The sequence below is a fragment of the Apaloderma vittatum genome, unplaced genomic scaffold (assembly GCF_000703405.1).
Source record: "Apaloderma vittatum isolate BGI_N311 unplaced genomic scaffold, ASM70340v1 scaffold17482, whole genome shotgun sequence".
NCBI lineage: Eukaryota > Metazoa > Chordata > Aves > Trogoniformes > Trogonidae > Apaloderma > Apaloderma vittatum.
Window position 1 is genome coordinate 23,913 of NW_009703287.1, and position 13,404 is coordinate 37,316.

The following is a 13,404-nucleotide window of genomic DNA, read 5'->3' on the forward strand; positions in this document are numbered from 1 at the left end:
GAAAGGAGACTGTGGTTAGAGAATTTCCTCCTTGTTTTTGCCACTTAACTGCTTTCTTGAAGTGTGCGTATTTGTGGCACGCATGCGAAAACCTCCTCTAAACCAAAATGTGTGGGTAGAAGAGTAAATTTCCTACTTGTGTATGTGTTATTCACTAGAAAAGGTGCTGGTGTGTTTGTCCCTGTCCTAATGGCATGTATGGCACAAGCCAAAGGCAAGTGGTCGTTCAACTCAAGTGGGCCCCTCAGCTCGAGAGACAGGGAACTGCTTGAGAGAGTCCAGCGCAGAGCCACAGAGATGATGAAGGGAGTGGAACATCTCCCTTATGAGGAAAGGCTGAAGGAGCTGGGTCTCTTTAGCTTGGAGAAGAGGAGGCTGAGGGGTGACCTCATTAGTGTTTATAAATACGTCAAGGGGGAGTGTCAGGAGGAACGTGCCCGGCTCTTTTCGGGGACGTCCAATGATAGGACAAGGGGCAATGGGTACAAGCTGGAACATAGGCGGTTCCACAAAAATATTAGGAAAAACTTTTTCACTGTGAGGGTGACAAAGCACTGGCACAGGCTGCCCAGGGAGGTTGTGGAGTCTCCTTCTCTGGAGACGTTCAAAACCCACCTGGACGCGTTCCTGTGTGACCTACTGTAGGTGATCCTGCTCCGGCAGGGGGGCTGGACTGAATGATCTCTAGAGGTCCCTTCCAACTCCTGACATTCTGTGATTTTTCCTATGAGGAGGACATGGGCTGGTGAGGCTCAGTGTTTCAGTGGCCTGCTCTGTGGTCTCAGTGGGTGTGCTATGGCCACATCTCCTCCAGCCTTTGACTGTTTAGATGTAGTTTCTGTTAGTGGGTTTCTGTCTCTCCTGCTGGAAGTCCTCCAGTCAGCAGCTTTCCTCTGGAGGCTCAATGTTGTGCACCTACTTTTTCCGATGACTTTTTTGATTTATTATTGCCTTCCTGCCCAGTGGATTTCAAGCTCTGCATATCCAAATTGTGTCAGTTTACATAGGAGACCCGAGTGGAAAAGCTAGAGTTGCTGTCAGAAGTAGGGCTGATGATGGCACAAGTGACAATTTTTTCTCTTGGAGCAGAGCACTGCGTTCTGCTACACTGCTTTTGTGAGCTGTGAAGTGGTCCCTGTGAACATTTCGGGAGTTTGTGCAATAACCTGAGGTGTTTGCCTTTGGATGTTTTCAGAAAGTCCTGTTTATGTTTCTTGGTTAATGTCTGCAATCCTGAGAAACTACATCTAATGAGTTTTTTGTAAATACAGTGGTTTATATCACGGTGACAGCCCTTTAAGTCCTTCCGTGGCTTGATCAGAAATCTGAGAGAGGACTTATCAGCAAACCATAGTGATCAGCAAACCAAGTGTCTTCCTGTTGCTCTGATTCTCACAATGTGGAATTAAAATAATCAAGAAATAGAAGTCGTCTCATTATGGATGTGCTTGCCAAGCAGAGATTGTGGCTTGGTTCAAAGTTTGCTAAAAGCTGTTATCAGTTGGACTCTTTCAGTTCTGCAATACTGGAAGTAAGCATCTGTGAACTAGTAATTTTATAGCATGTATGTGCTCCAGTTGTGATGGTTCTGTTTGTTTGCACTTAAGTGAAGTTTTATGTAAACAGGAGTTCTTTAATAAAATGGCTGATAGCCTATGTACCATCTATGGTTTCTTTAAGTGATACTACCATGAGTGGTGTGATAACCTACTGACCAATTCATAGCTGAGTACACGATACTGGCAAACTAATGTTGTTTCTCATGGCAGCCAAAGGAGTATCCAGCGTAAAGGCTAGAACTTCAGCAAGTTCTGGTATGAGATAATGATTTCGCCTCTACAGTGACAAATTTTGGAATAATTTCTTTAAATGTAGAAAGGAGGATATTGAATGATCATCCACACCTGTGTTGTTTTGGAGTTTTCTCATCCCCTATTTATAGAAACTGAGTGAAGCAAATGTAAGGATAACTCCATTTTACAGTAAGCGTGATCTCTTCAGTTAAAAACTTGCAGTCCTGAGACAGTATGGTTTAGGAAAGTCTTAGAGAACAAAAGCTGGGCAAGCTGAAAAAGTGGGCCCATGTGAACCTCCTAAAGTTCAACGAGGCCAGGTGTAAGATCCTGCACCTGGGTTGGGGCAATCCTCGTTATCAGAACAGCCCTGCAGAAAGGCACTTGCGAGTGTTGGTGGACAGAAAGCTGGACGTGAGCCACCAGTGTGTGCTTGGAGCCCAGAAGGCCAATTGCATCCTGGTCCGCATCAAAAGCAGCGTGGGCAGCAGATCGAGAGAGATTATTCTGCACCTCTATTCTGATGAGACATCACCTGGAGTACTGTGTCCAGCTGTGAAGCCCTCAACTCAAGGACATGGATCTGTTGGAGAGAGTCCAGAGGAGGGCCACAGAGATAATCAAGGGGCTGGAGCACCTCTCCTACAAGGACAGGCTGAGAGGATTGGAGTTGTTCAGCCTGGAGAAGAGAAGGCTCTGGGGAGACCTTACAGCAGCCTTCCAGTGCCTGAAGGGGGCTACAGGAAAGCTGGGCAGGGACTGTTCACAAGGGCATGTAGCAACAGGACAAGGGGCAATGGCTTTAAACTAGAACAGGGTTGATTTAGGTTAGATGTTATAAAAAAGTTCTCCACTATGAGAATGGTGGAACACTGGCACAGGTTGCCCAGAGAGGTGGTGAAGGCTTCATCCCTGGAGACATTCAAGGTCAGGCATTCTATGGTTCTGTGATCTGGCATTAGCAGTCACAAAAAAGGATGTTCACTGAATCGTTAAGGAAGTATGATGGAAAATATAAACTTGAATGGGTAGGTGTCATAAATATTTTTCTGCCTGCGTATTTGTTGCTGAGGCAGCATATATTCTCACAGCAGCACTGGAAGAGAAAATGAACGCACACTGCAGAAGTGGACTGTTTTTCAGTGCCCCCATCTACTAAATTTTGTGCTGTGAAGTTTTGTATAAACTATTCAGAAGCGCTCTGGCAGAAGACTAGGAGAGAATACAAAGAGAGTTATAAATTGAGAATATTGTATTCAAAATCGACAGTTTGAGAAACTGCCTAGGAAAATGCATGAACTGGGCAATGAGGTGCTTCCCTTGTAATACCATACCCGCTGTCAGGTATTTCTCATAGCGGGAATAGAGGGAGAAGAGCACACTTACCTCAAGTTTCAAGTAATTGTTTCTCACCTTCAGAGAATGAGGGAAAAGTAGAAAGTGAGGTCCTCAAATTTCCATTCTGACAGCTGTTGGCAGGGATCTGCCCCATCTACTATGTATCCCTTAAAAGTGACCAATAATTGAATGGAGCAAGTTTGGTTTTCAGATCTGCGGAGAAGTCATGAAACATTCTGTTCTTCTCCACTCCTAGCATGATACTTAAATACGACTACTTTAAGGTTAGTGTAAAAACTGCAACCTGTGTTTATTGAGTAAGCTTGGGTTCTGCAACTTTAGTACAGATGAAGCCATACAAAATTCTGCACCATAAAAATTGCCAGAAATGTGAGTTCTTGGATATAATATGTAAAACATTAGATTGTGTAGGATTTCATTTAGAATAGGATTCATTTCAAAATATTTTTTTACTAGTGATATCCACCTCTTTCATTGGCTGCTGTAGAATGCTACCATTTAAAGCTTTCATTGTAAGACAGATTTATTTTAACACTGGCCGGCTGCAGGAGAAGGAGAGCTGTGGGATCTGCCAGTTGTAGAACAGCAGTGAGCTTTGTATGTTACAGGCTGGGACCTGTGAGCTCCTGTTTGACTATACAGTAGTTGTGCTTTTCACATAGCTTCCTTGGAACTGTGTGTCTGAAACAGAGACGCAGAGAAAATGGAGTATTTTAAATTTCCACAAAGGGCTATCATAAAAAAATACATATATGCATGTTTGAAATTGCATATGACTTTAATCCCTTAAATTTACTTGATTCCACGGAAAGAGAGGTCAGCTTAGAAACTTTTCTGCTCATTCCTATCAATTCAGGATGACTGACTCACAGTCACTCTTGTGGCATTTTTTTGAGCCAAGATAAATTTTTCAGTTCTCTCTTCAGTTGCTTGCTCAACTTTGATTATTCAGATTTCATTTTGCAACACAACAATTGGATGCTACACCTGGCTGTAAAGTTTTTGCATCAGACTGGAGAATGACTTAAAAATGCCACCACATTAAACTAGTCCTTCCTTCGTATGTAGTTCTTGATGACATCTCCTTGGTAGCAGTGTTCAAGAAGATGGAAGTTCTGCGATATGTCAGCAATATGTCCTTCCTGCAGATTGCATGCCCAACATCCTCAGTCCCTTGCTGCATTAGAAGCATTTTTTGGCTTTTGTGAGATTTTTTGAATCACTTTCAGCGATATTCATGTAGTTTCATTTCCATTTCCAAGCACTGTTGCAAGATCTTCTCCATCCAGTTGCACTTGGAGTTTCTGCAGGCATATTTACAAACTGCTCCAAAAAACTGTGCCCCTCTAGAACCACAGCATCACATTCCTGTGAATCAAAAGACAGTCCCCTTCTTTTTAGCTTTTTTTTCTCCTGTTCCTACTTCTTTAAAGTTAGTCTTTCAGATGTTCTCAAGCTGGCTGAGAGAGATCTTTGGCTGCTTACCACTGGCAAAATGTTACTCGATATTGGAAAATACTGTCCTGGAGCTCCATCTGAAGAAGGAGTTTAACTCAAGTACATTCTTCTTGAATACTTAGACTATTACAGGAAAGAAATCATGTGCTGTGCTTTTTCCAAAGTTTGATCTTGAATGGTGACTCTTCCTCCTTATTTTTAGCTCTTGCTAGCTATTCTAAATGTTAGGTTATCCCATCGCTTGGAATATCTCAAGTGGGTAACCTGATCTATTCATTAAAATTCATGCCCTTAGTGGCTTTTGAGTGACATCTTCAGAAATGGACTCCCGTTTCTGAAGCAGGCACAGTGGCAGCATGGGTTTCATCAGTGGCCACATAAAGAAATTATGTATGAGTAAAGGCTATGCCTTTAGAGCAGTTCCACGGTCCCATCTCTGATGGAAGGGTGAAACCCCTCCTTCCAGCATCCCAAGAGAGCTGCAGTTGCCACGTCCTTATTTTAAATCCACTGTGCAAGCAGGATACTGCTGAATATAGCTCTTAGACCACAAGAGGCATTTTTTGAGGTTCAGTCGGGCAGATTCTTTCATGAATCTCACATCTTGTGCATGCAGCTTGCAGTGCAGTGGCGATGTCTGTAGGACTCCTGTGCCCCCTGTGAAAGCTTGGGAGGCTGGGGGAATTCTTGTGCCCTCCCCCACTTTTACAGCATCATGAAGCCATCAAAGGAAAGCTGGCTGGGATATCTCCCCCCCAAAAAACCCTAAAACATCTTCAACCCTGGTTCTGCGGATGGTGATTACTCTTTATTCCCTTGGCAAAAAGGGAATCTCAGAAGTGTGATGTTTTTGTTTCTAAGAGAGGGGCTTTTTACAAGGGCATGTAGTGAAAGGGCAAAAGGTAATGGCTTTAAGCTGCAAGAGGGTAGATTTAGATTAGATGTAAGAAAGAAGCTCTTTACTCTGAGGATGATGAGGCACTGGCACAGGTTGCCCAGAGAAGCTGTGGCATTGGCCAAGGCCAGGCTGGATGGGGCTTTGAGCAACCTGGGGCTAGGGGGAGGGGCCCCTGCCGTTGCAGGGGGGCTGGAACTAGATGATCTTCAAGGTCCCTTCCAACCCAAACCATTCTGTGATTCTGTGACAATTATCTTCTGAAAGGTTCTGTTTAGTATCTTCTCCCTAATCCTCTCAAAAATGGAGAGGGGAGAAAAACATTTCTGACAGAAGAATGAAGCAGTAATAATTGTCTGAGCAGCCCTGGGACACAGGGAAGACAGCATCTGCCAATCTGTCTTGCATTGTCTTTACCAGAAATATTTTTTTGCCATGTGCTGTAATCTAGAGTATGAGTTGCAGCAACAAACTTGTGAAAAACTGCAGGAAAAAATTGGGGGTAGGGGGTGATGTTTGTTTGGTTTGGTTTTTGGTTCCTGCTGGACTGTGTGGTTATTCTTTGCAACAAAACTGTCATTTCATGGTAATTTAAGAGAAATAATAAAATCTTCTTCCCATAGGTATCTGGGTTAGCAGGGCAGGGGGCCAAGAGGGAAGAATATATTAAAAGACAAGTGCAATAGTATCAGGAATCCTATCCATGTGTAACTTTTTGGTCCCCGACAGTTTTACTGAGCTGAATGCTAAGTATAGACTACAATTATAATATATGGCTCATGCTCAAATGTCAAGGTACTATTTTGGGCTCAGTTTCTGAAATAAAATAAATTCAGTTGCAGTAGTTTAATGGGGAGAGAGGAGCTGTCTCTTCGAGAGAATAAGCAATAGGAGAGCTTGTTTCATTGTATTGGATGTGGTCCTGTGCTGAGAACCTGCCTGCATCTGACACAGGATTTCACGTGGGGCCTTGCCCCTAAGGGAAGTCTCCTGGCATTTTTTTTTTCCCCCCTCGATGTCCCTGCACATCACAGCTTGGCTGTTCCTGTGCCTCACATAATTCATCACTTCCAGCATTGCAGGCAGGCAGTGTAAAAAAAGATGATAAGCAATTATATTCATGTCAACAGTGACAGTGGCTTTCTTCCTGTTTCTCATGTATTACTGCTCTTGTGTTTGCGAATAGAAGAAATCTCTGGTTTTAGTTGGCTTTCATTTTGTTAGACAAGAGTGGTTTTGAAAGAAATTGTATATAAAATGAGTAAGTTTATTTTTCTACTACAGACCTCTTGAAGTATTATTTCAAAGCCCATCCATGTTTACTGCTTGAGATGCCTGTACTGTGTATTTTTTAAATAACTCTTTGGCATACCTCTCACAACTTTCTGAAGAGGTGCAGACAAGTTTGCAGAAGTATTAATTATGCCATCTGCTAAGCCATACACACCAGACTTTGTGGAGCACATTTCCTCATAATCTTGTATGTTTTGCCCAAGGAAGATCACTGCACCACGGTAACCATGGCTTTCTAGAGATTTCTGATTTAAATAAACACTTTTCCCTTCTCTAGTTCAGTTACCAGCCAGAGCTCTGAACCCTCGGTGTCACTGTGCATTTAAGTTATTTTTTACATTTTGTCAAAGGTTTGGCAGCAACGATGGTTGTCGGAAAGGGCCTTTATTCCACTAATGTTTTCGAGACCCGTGCAGTTTCCTCTTCCTCTGATGTTGCGGTTCTGTGGGTTTGGTCATAACTAACTTGGCACATTCATCTTCTCCTATGAAAATTTAATTGTAGAAGCACTACGTGAAGATCTTTATGGTATTTGTAATCTAATTCCAGATTCATAAATCTCCCCTTCTTATTTGGTGAAAGGGACATTATTGAAATCTTGTAGCTGTTCTTCAATTGCTTGAGATACATACCATTACCCTACCTTCAGGAACCTCATTCCTGGAACAAAAATTATTCGGAGAGCATCACGTTACAGATTAATGTCAAGGAAAAACTTTTCAGAAAATACTGGTGTCATCTCTTGTGTTCATCTTTTGTCCTGAGAGAATCAGAGCAGTGTCTGTCTTATCAGCAAGTTTATTCTTTAGTTGATCTTAGTAGATAATGTTTATTTATTTATTTATTTATTTATTTTACTGTGAGGGTAGCCAAACACCAAAACACGTAGCCCAGAGAGGTTGTGGAGTCTCTGTCCTTGGAGTTACTCAGAAGCTGTCTGGACACAGTCTTGGGCAAGTGGCTCTCACTGGCACTGCTCTAGCAGGGACGTTGAACCAGGTGACCTCCAGAGGTCCCATCGAATGTCAACCATTCTGTGAATCTCTGAAACCTCTCTCCAGGGAACATCTGCTCCACAGTACTTTCAGAGCTGTTACCGCAAGAGCAGCTGTTTCATGGAGTCATTCTGCCAAAAATGTGCAAAGTAATTTATGCTTCTACATTGCATTTCAAACAGAAAGAGCAGTCACATACATGACTCTTTTGAAAGATGTTTGTCCAATTTTTGGAATAGCTTAAATGATTGGTGTTATTCACCAAGGTTGCTTGAATGTATTCCAAATATACTGAAAACTAGTGTGAAGCAGTGAGGTACAATTTCAAAATCACTTATCAAAGTGTGTTCTTGCATTGTGGACTGGGGAGAGGCCAACAACAGATATGTCAGATCTGTCCACTCTTCTAGATATGTGAAGTACAGGTACAACTTTATAGCTTATCACTTTATTCGTCCCGCACTTTTTTCTTCTGGACTGTGATTTGAACTTGACACAGTGTTAAAAACTTTCAGTCTTCTTTCTGTGTACTGTCCTTTCCTCTTCATGGTTTTATTTTGTTAGTTCAGTTTTATTTTGCGGGGCATTGTGTTTGTGATAGTTTTGTTATTCTTTCTTTAATCTGCCTTCAGTACAAATTGAAAGCATAATCTGGCCTTACAATCCAGAGAGAACAAAGTAAATACACTGAGTGGCTAATATAAGTCACTTAGCCTTTTGTACAGTTATTTTGTGTGTCAAAGGCTGCTATGTGACTGAAAGGTCAGGCGATCCTTTCTTTCAGCTAGCATGATCCCTCTTCAGCAACTTCTTTTCTAAGCATTCAAGCGTTGTTGTTTAGATGCCTGTGCTTGAGCTTAAGATGTGCTCCCTCCCATCATCTGGAGTTACAGCTGTTTTTTTAGTGAAATTTATGAATAGACATTGTCCGTGGGTCCTTGCGTGAAATTGCCTTTGCCTGTCTAATCTGAATTCTCTCTGATGTTGTAGGCAGTCTTTATTTAAAGATACTTGCACTGTGTAGGCTCCTGTTCTGAGCAGCCTTGGCAACTGAGCCGGTTTGCTGAATTTTGGCTGCATTAAAAAAAATTAAAATCTCTTCTTTGCCTATTCTTAGGAAGTCTATTAAAGGAGATTTTTGAGGAGGAGGGTAAAGAAGGTGTAAACATGCTTTTTTAAAAGTCCTTTTTGTACTAGGGAGGCCTAAAAACTTAGCCTTTAGAAATGGTGGGAGAGCTATACAGAGTTATCCGTAATTTTTCAGGAAGTTAATTTGGCTAATCAAACAAAACTTTTGAGGTTTTGAAAATGGCTTTTATCCTGAATTGGGGTGAAAATAATATTTGCAGATATGAAATCCTCTGATTTTTTAGAAGTGGGAAAGCTTTGAGAGGTGTCATCCTGGAAGGGCTGGTGGCTGGGTGGCCACTGCTCTGTGGGAAGCCAGACAGAAAAGCCGCAGGGCAAAGGCATGTTTTCCTGTCAACTCTCTTTTCCCTTGAAAGCTGAGCAAAATCTACAGAATCCTGCAAATACCCTTTTTTCTGCCATTTGAGAAAAAACAGCATTTTCAGACATGTGCGGAAAAATCTTCTGTCGGCTTTGGAGGTAACCTTTGGCTTTTAGAGTGGGTAGTATTTAAATCCTGGTTAGCATTGGGGAAGGTAGGAGTAGTGTGATCATTTGTTTTGTACAACTCAACGGTTAAATCTGTTATCCAAGAAGCAACTGTCTAAACAAGTTGCACGGTTTGTTTCCTCTGCTACTGTTTATTTAAAAGATTGCTTTCTGAGTAGGTATTTTAGTTTGTCGTACATCTCATATTTGAAATAATGAAGAGACACCAAGTTCCTTTCATAATAGCTGATGAGAGTTTCTCTGTTGCACAAATTAAACAGGAGTTAACTTGCTCTTTTACCCCTGCGCTTGACTCTTTCGAGTGTGTTTGTGTAGTTTTCTGCTCTCCTAACAGAATGAAAATGTTCACAGATACCAGAATGTCCATCCAAATATTTCTTTATCAAGCAGCGAGGTAGAGTACTAGTGTCGTGTTGTAGATCATTTGCTTCCTCATGGTGACAGTGCAGTCTCCCAAGATGAGGTGATAACATTACGCTAATGTGTGTGGCAAGAGACTTGTCACAGGGTGAGGGTAGCGTGACTGCAGGGTTCCTGTAGGGAGATGGACCTGAGCTCAGCATAGAGGAGCCACTTCTTTTTCTTCTGCCTTCTCCACTTCTCTCTGCAGAGCAAAAGGGATACCCAGCAAGTGGGTACAAGCAGAAAGCAGTGGAATTCCTTGGACATGCTTTGCAGGTTTTATGTATAGGTAGAAGGCAATGGCTCTCTTACGCTTAGCATTAGTGCTTTCTGTTCAGTTAGCACTATGTTGTCCAGCTTATTCCCTGAAGGGATTTCTGAAATCCGTTCAAAATCTATCCACCCCTCCAAAGAGGTGCATGATTGTGTGTTATTTCTCATACAGTCCTAATTTGCATGTATAAGTAACATTGTGCAGATTCTGGGAATGAGAAATATAAATTTGTAGAAGTAAACCAGCGGTGGCATGCATTTTAGGTGCTTCCAGGTTAGGTTTAAACTAAGTTTTATCTTCTGTGGGGGAGTATTGGAGTTGGGAACCATCACCAAAACCCACACAGTTTGAAGAGGGGCTCCCCTCAGCAGCAAGTGGCTGCACTTATAAGCTCATCCGAGGGCTGCCATTCATGACATAAAAATGCAGTTCTGTGCTACTGGTCTGATCCTTATCAACCATATGCAGTGAGCTACAGTCCCTAAATGTGTCTGGCAGTACTGTTTTATAACATTCAAATTAGAGTGTGCTGTCTTCCCCATTGAAATATCACTAAGTTTGAGAAAGACACTTGAATTTTGTGAGAAATGGGAAAGAGGAATTAAATTTTTGATGCTAGGCTTGGAGCGTGAACCAAATTGCTGACAAGAGACTACTTAATTTGGAGCAAGGGCCACAAAGATGATTAATGGACTGGAGCATCTGTCATGAGGAGAGGTTGCAAGAGCTGGGACTGTTCAGCCTGCAGCTAAAAAGGCTCAGTGTGTATAAACACCTGGTGGGATGGAATGAAGAAGAAACAGCCAGGCTTTTCTCAGTGGTGCTTGCTGACTGGATGGAAGGCAGTGGCACAAAGTGAAGCATGTGAAACTGATTTGAATGCAAGAAACCACTCTTTTCTTTTCTTTTCTTTTCTTTTTTTTTTTTTTTAAACTGTGAGGGTGGCCAAAGACTTGAGCAGGTTGTCCCCACGAAGGCTGTGAAATCAATCATCTTCTGTGGAGATGCTGAAAACCTAGCTGGACATGGTCTTGGACAACCTACTCCAGCTGACTGTGCTTCAGCAGAAAGGATGAAAGAAGCTTGCTGGAGAGGGAGATCCCTTCTAACTTCAACGGTTCTGCAAAAGTTTTGTTGGTTTTGTCCTCAACATTATATTAACCTACTAGTTACACAGATTGACTTCAGTTGTCTCAATACGTGATAGGTTATACTGTGCTCTTCATTGCCATATGAATATGAAGCGTATGTAAACAATTTGCCTTTTTTTTTTTCTTTCTCCTTTCTAGGTTCTGGGAACGCCTACAAGGGAGCAAATTAGAGAAATGAATCCAAACTATACTGAATTCAAATTCCCTCAGATTAAGGCACATCCATGGACTAAGGTGAGTCTATATGAAATGAGTAATGAAGACATGTGGGCTGAAAGTAAAAATTTGAGGAGTTCAGTTTGTTCAGTGACTTGGTGGCCTTCAGTTTAAACTGGGTGCCATTAACTATGCTGGGGACCTGGTAACTTTTAATGTAGATAAGAAGGTATTGAAGCAGTGCACTGTAATATCTATTGGTCTGGGGGGTTTTGAGGTTGCCTACAGATGGTGTTTTGTTTTTTGTTTGTTTTTTTTTTTAAACAAGGGGATGTGTGTGTTTATGGCAGATATCTATAGCAACATATCTACGTCCTGTCATTCTATAAATTGATATGCACAAAAGTCACCTACAAACCAGAAAGTGTTCCAGTGTAATGTGTGCAGCTTTTGTAATTCTGTTGCATAGTGTGCTGAGGGCTGACAGTCATTTTCTTAACTGGTTCTCTCATAGTTATATTATATTTGTACTCCTATAGGTGCTATTATAGGTCCTACTCCTATAGGGGTTGTTTTTTGCTTAGAGTTACTTCTTAAGACTTATTATCTAGCTTTCACAAGAAGATACTCTCACACTACACGTAGACAATATTATAACCTCCATGGTCAAAGAGGAAACTGGTGGAATTAAAACAAATACCTTGCCACACAATTGTGTTGTCTTCTATGTATTAAGGAATGATGAATATTTGGCATGGGACAGGGTAACAATTGCTTAATAAGCCTTGTGTGGGGAACAAGTTAAATATTTAGTCTTAAACAACTGAAGCCTGGGTAGTTAACATTTTCTTTTCGCTGCTTGAGAAACAGCTGATATATTCCCAGTATATTCTTAGCATATCTTAATGGTCCTCCTTCTGATAAGAAAGTAGCATGTGCATGTGGAAGGGTTGTGTTCCTAGCTGAACATGTGTCCAAGCTGGACTCTTTTGGACCAGATGCTCTGTGGATAAACCAATGCTCTGGATAAACCAGTTAGAGCTAATTAATAGCAGGCCATATACCTGATAGGTGCATGATGGATGGATCACTTGATGGGTAAGGAGTTGGCTCAAAGAGTTGAGGTCAACAGTTCGATGTCCATGTGGAGACCAGTGACAAGTGGTGTTCCTCAGGGGCTAGTGCTGGGACTGGTGCTGTTTGACATCTTTGACATCTTTGTGGGTGACAGGGACAGTGAGACTGAGTGCACCCTCAGCAAGTTTGCCGATGGTACCAAACTGTGTGGTGCGATTGACACGCTGGAGAGAAGGGGTGTCATCCAGAGGAACATTGATAGGCTGGGTCCATGCCAGTCTCGTGAAGTTCAACAAGGCCAAGTGTGAGGTTGTGCGCCTGGTTTGGGGCAAGCCCAAGCACAAATACAGGCTGGGTGATCAGTGGATTGAGAGCAGCCCTGCAGAGAAGGACTTGAGAGTGTTGGTGGATGGAAAAGTGACCATGAGCCAGCAGTGTGCACTCAGAGCTCAGAAAGCAAACCGCATCCTGGGTGACGTCAAAAGAAGTGTGGCCGGGAGTTCAAGGAGGAGGTGATTCTGCTCCTCTGCTCTTGTTGTGAGACCCCACCTGCAATGCTGTGTCTAGCTCTGGGGCCCCAACACAAGAAGGACATGCACCTGTTAGAGTGCGTCCGGAGGAGGGCCACAAAGATGATCAGGGGGCTAGAGCACCTCTCCTGTGAGGACAGGCTGAGACAGTTGAGGTTGTTCAGCCTGGAAAAGAGAAGCCTCTGGGGAGACCTTATAGCGGCCTTCAGGTACTTAGAGAAGGCCTGCAGGAAAGCTGGGAAGGGTCTTTTTATCAGGGAGTGCAGTGACAGGACAAGGGGTAATAGTTTCAAACTGAAATAAGGTAGTTTTATATTAGATATTGGGAAGAAATTCTTTACTCAGAACGTCCTGAGACACTGGAACAGGTTACCTGGAAAAGT

General features: G+C 42.4%; 1 protein-coding gene across 1 annotated transcript in view; it reads left to right on the forward strand.

Moving 5' to 3' along the window:
* GSK3B (glycogen synthase kinase 3 beta) overlaps positions 1-13,404 on the forward strand; it is a gene marked incomplete at its 5' end in the record, with an annotated part of 51,503 nt that overhangs the window by 14,811 nt on the left and 23,288 nt on the right. Inside the window, one exon of the mRNA XM_009864586.1 lies at positions 11,397-11,492. Within this exon, the coding sequence (XP_009862888.1) occupies positions 11,397-11,492 (96 nt within the window). The remainder of the gene's footprint in view (positions 1-11,396; positions 11,493-13,404) is intronic.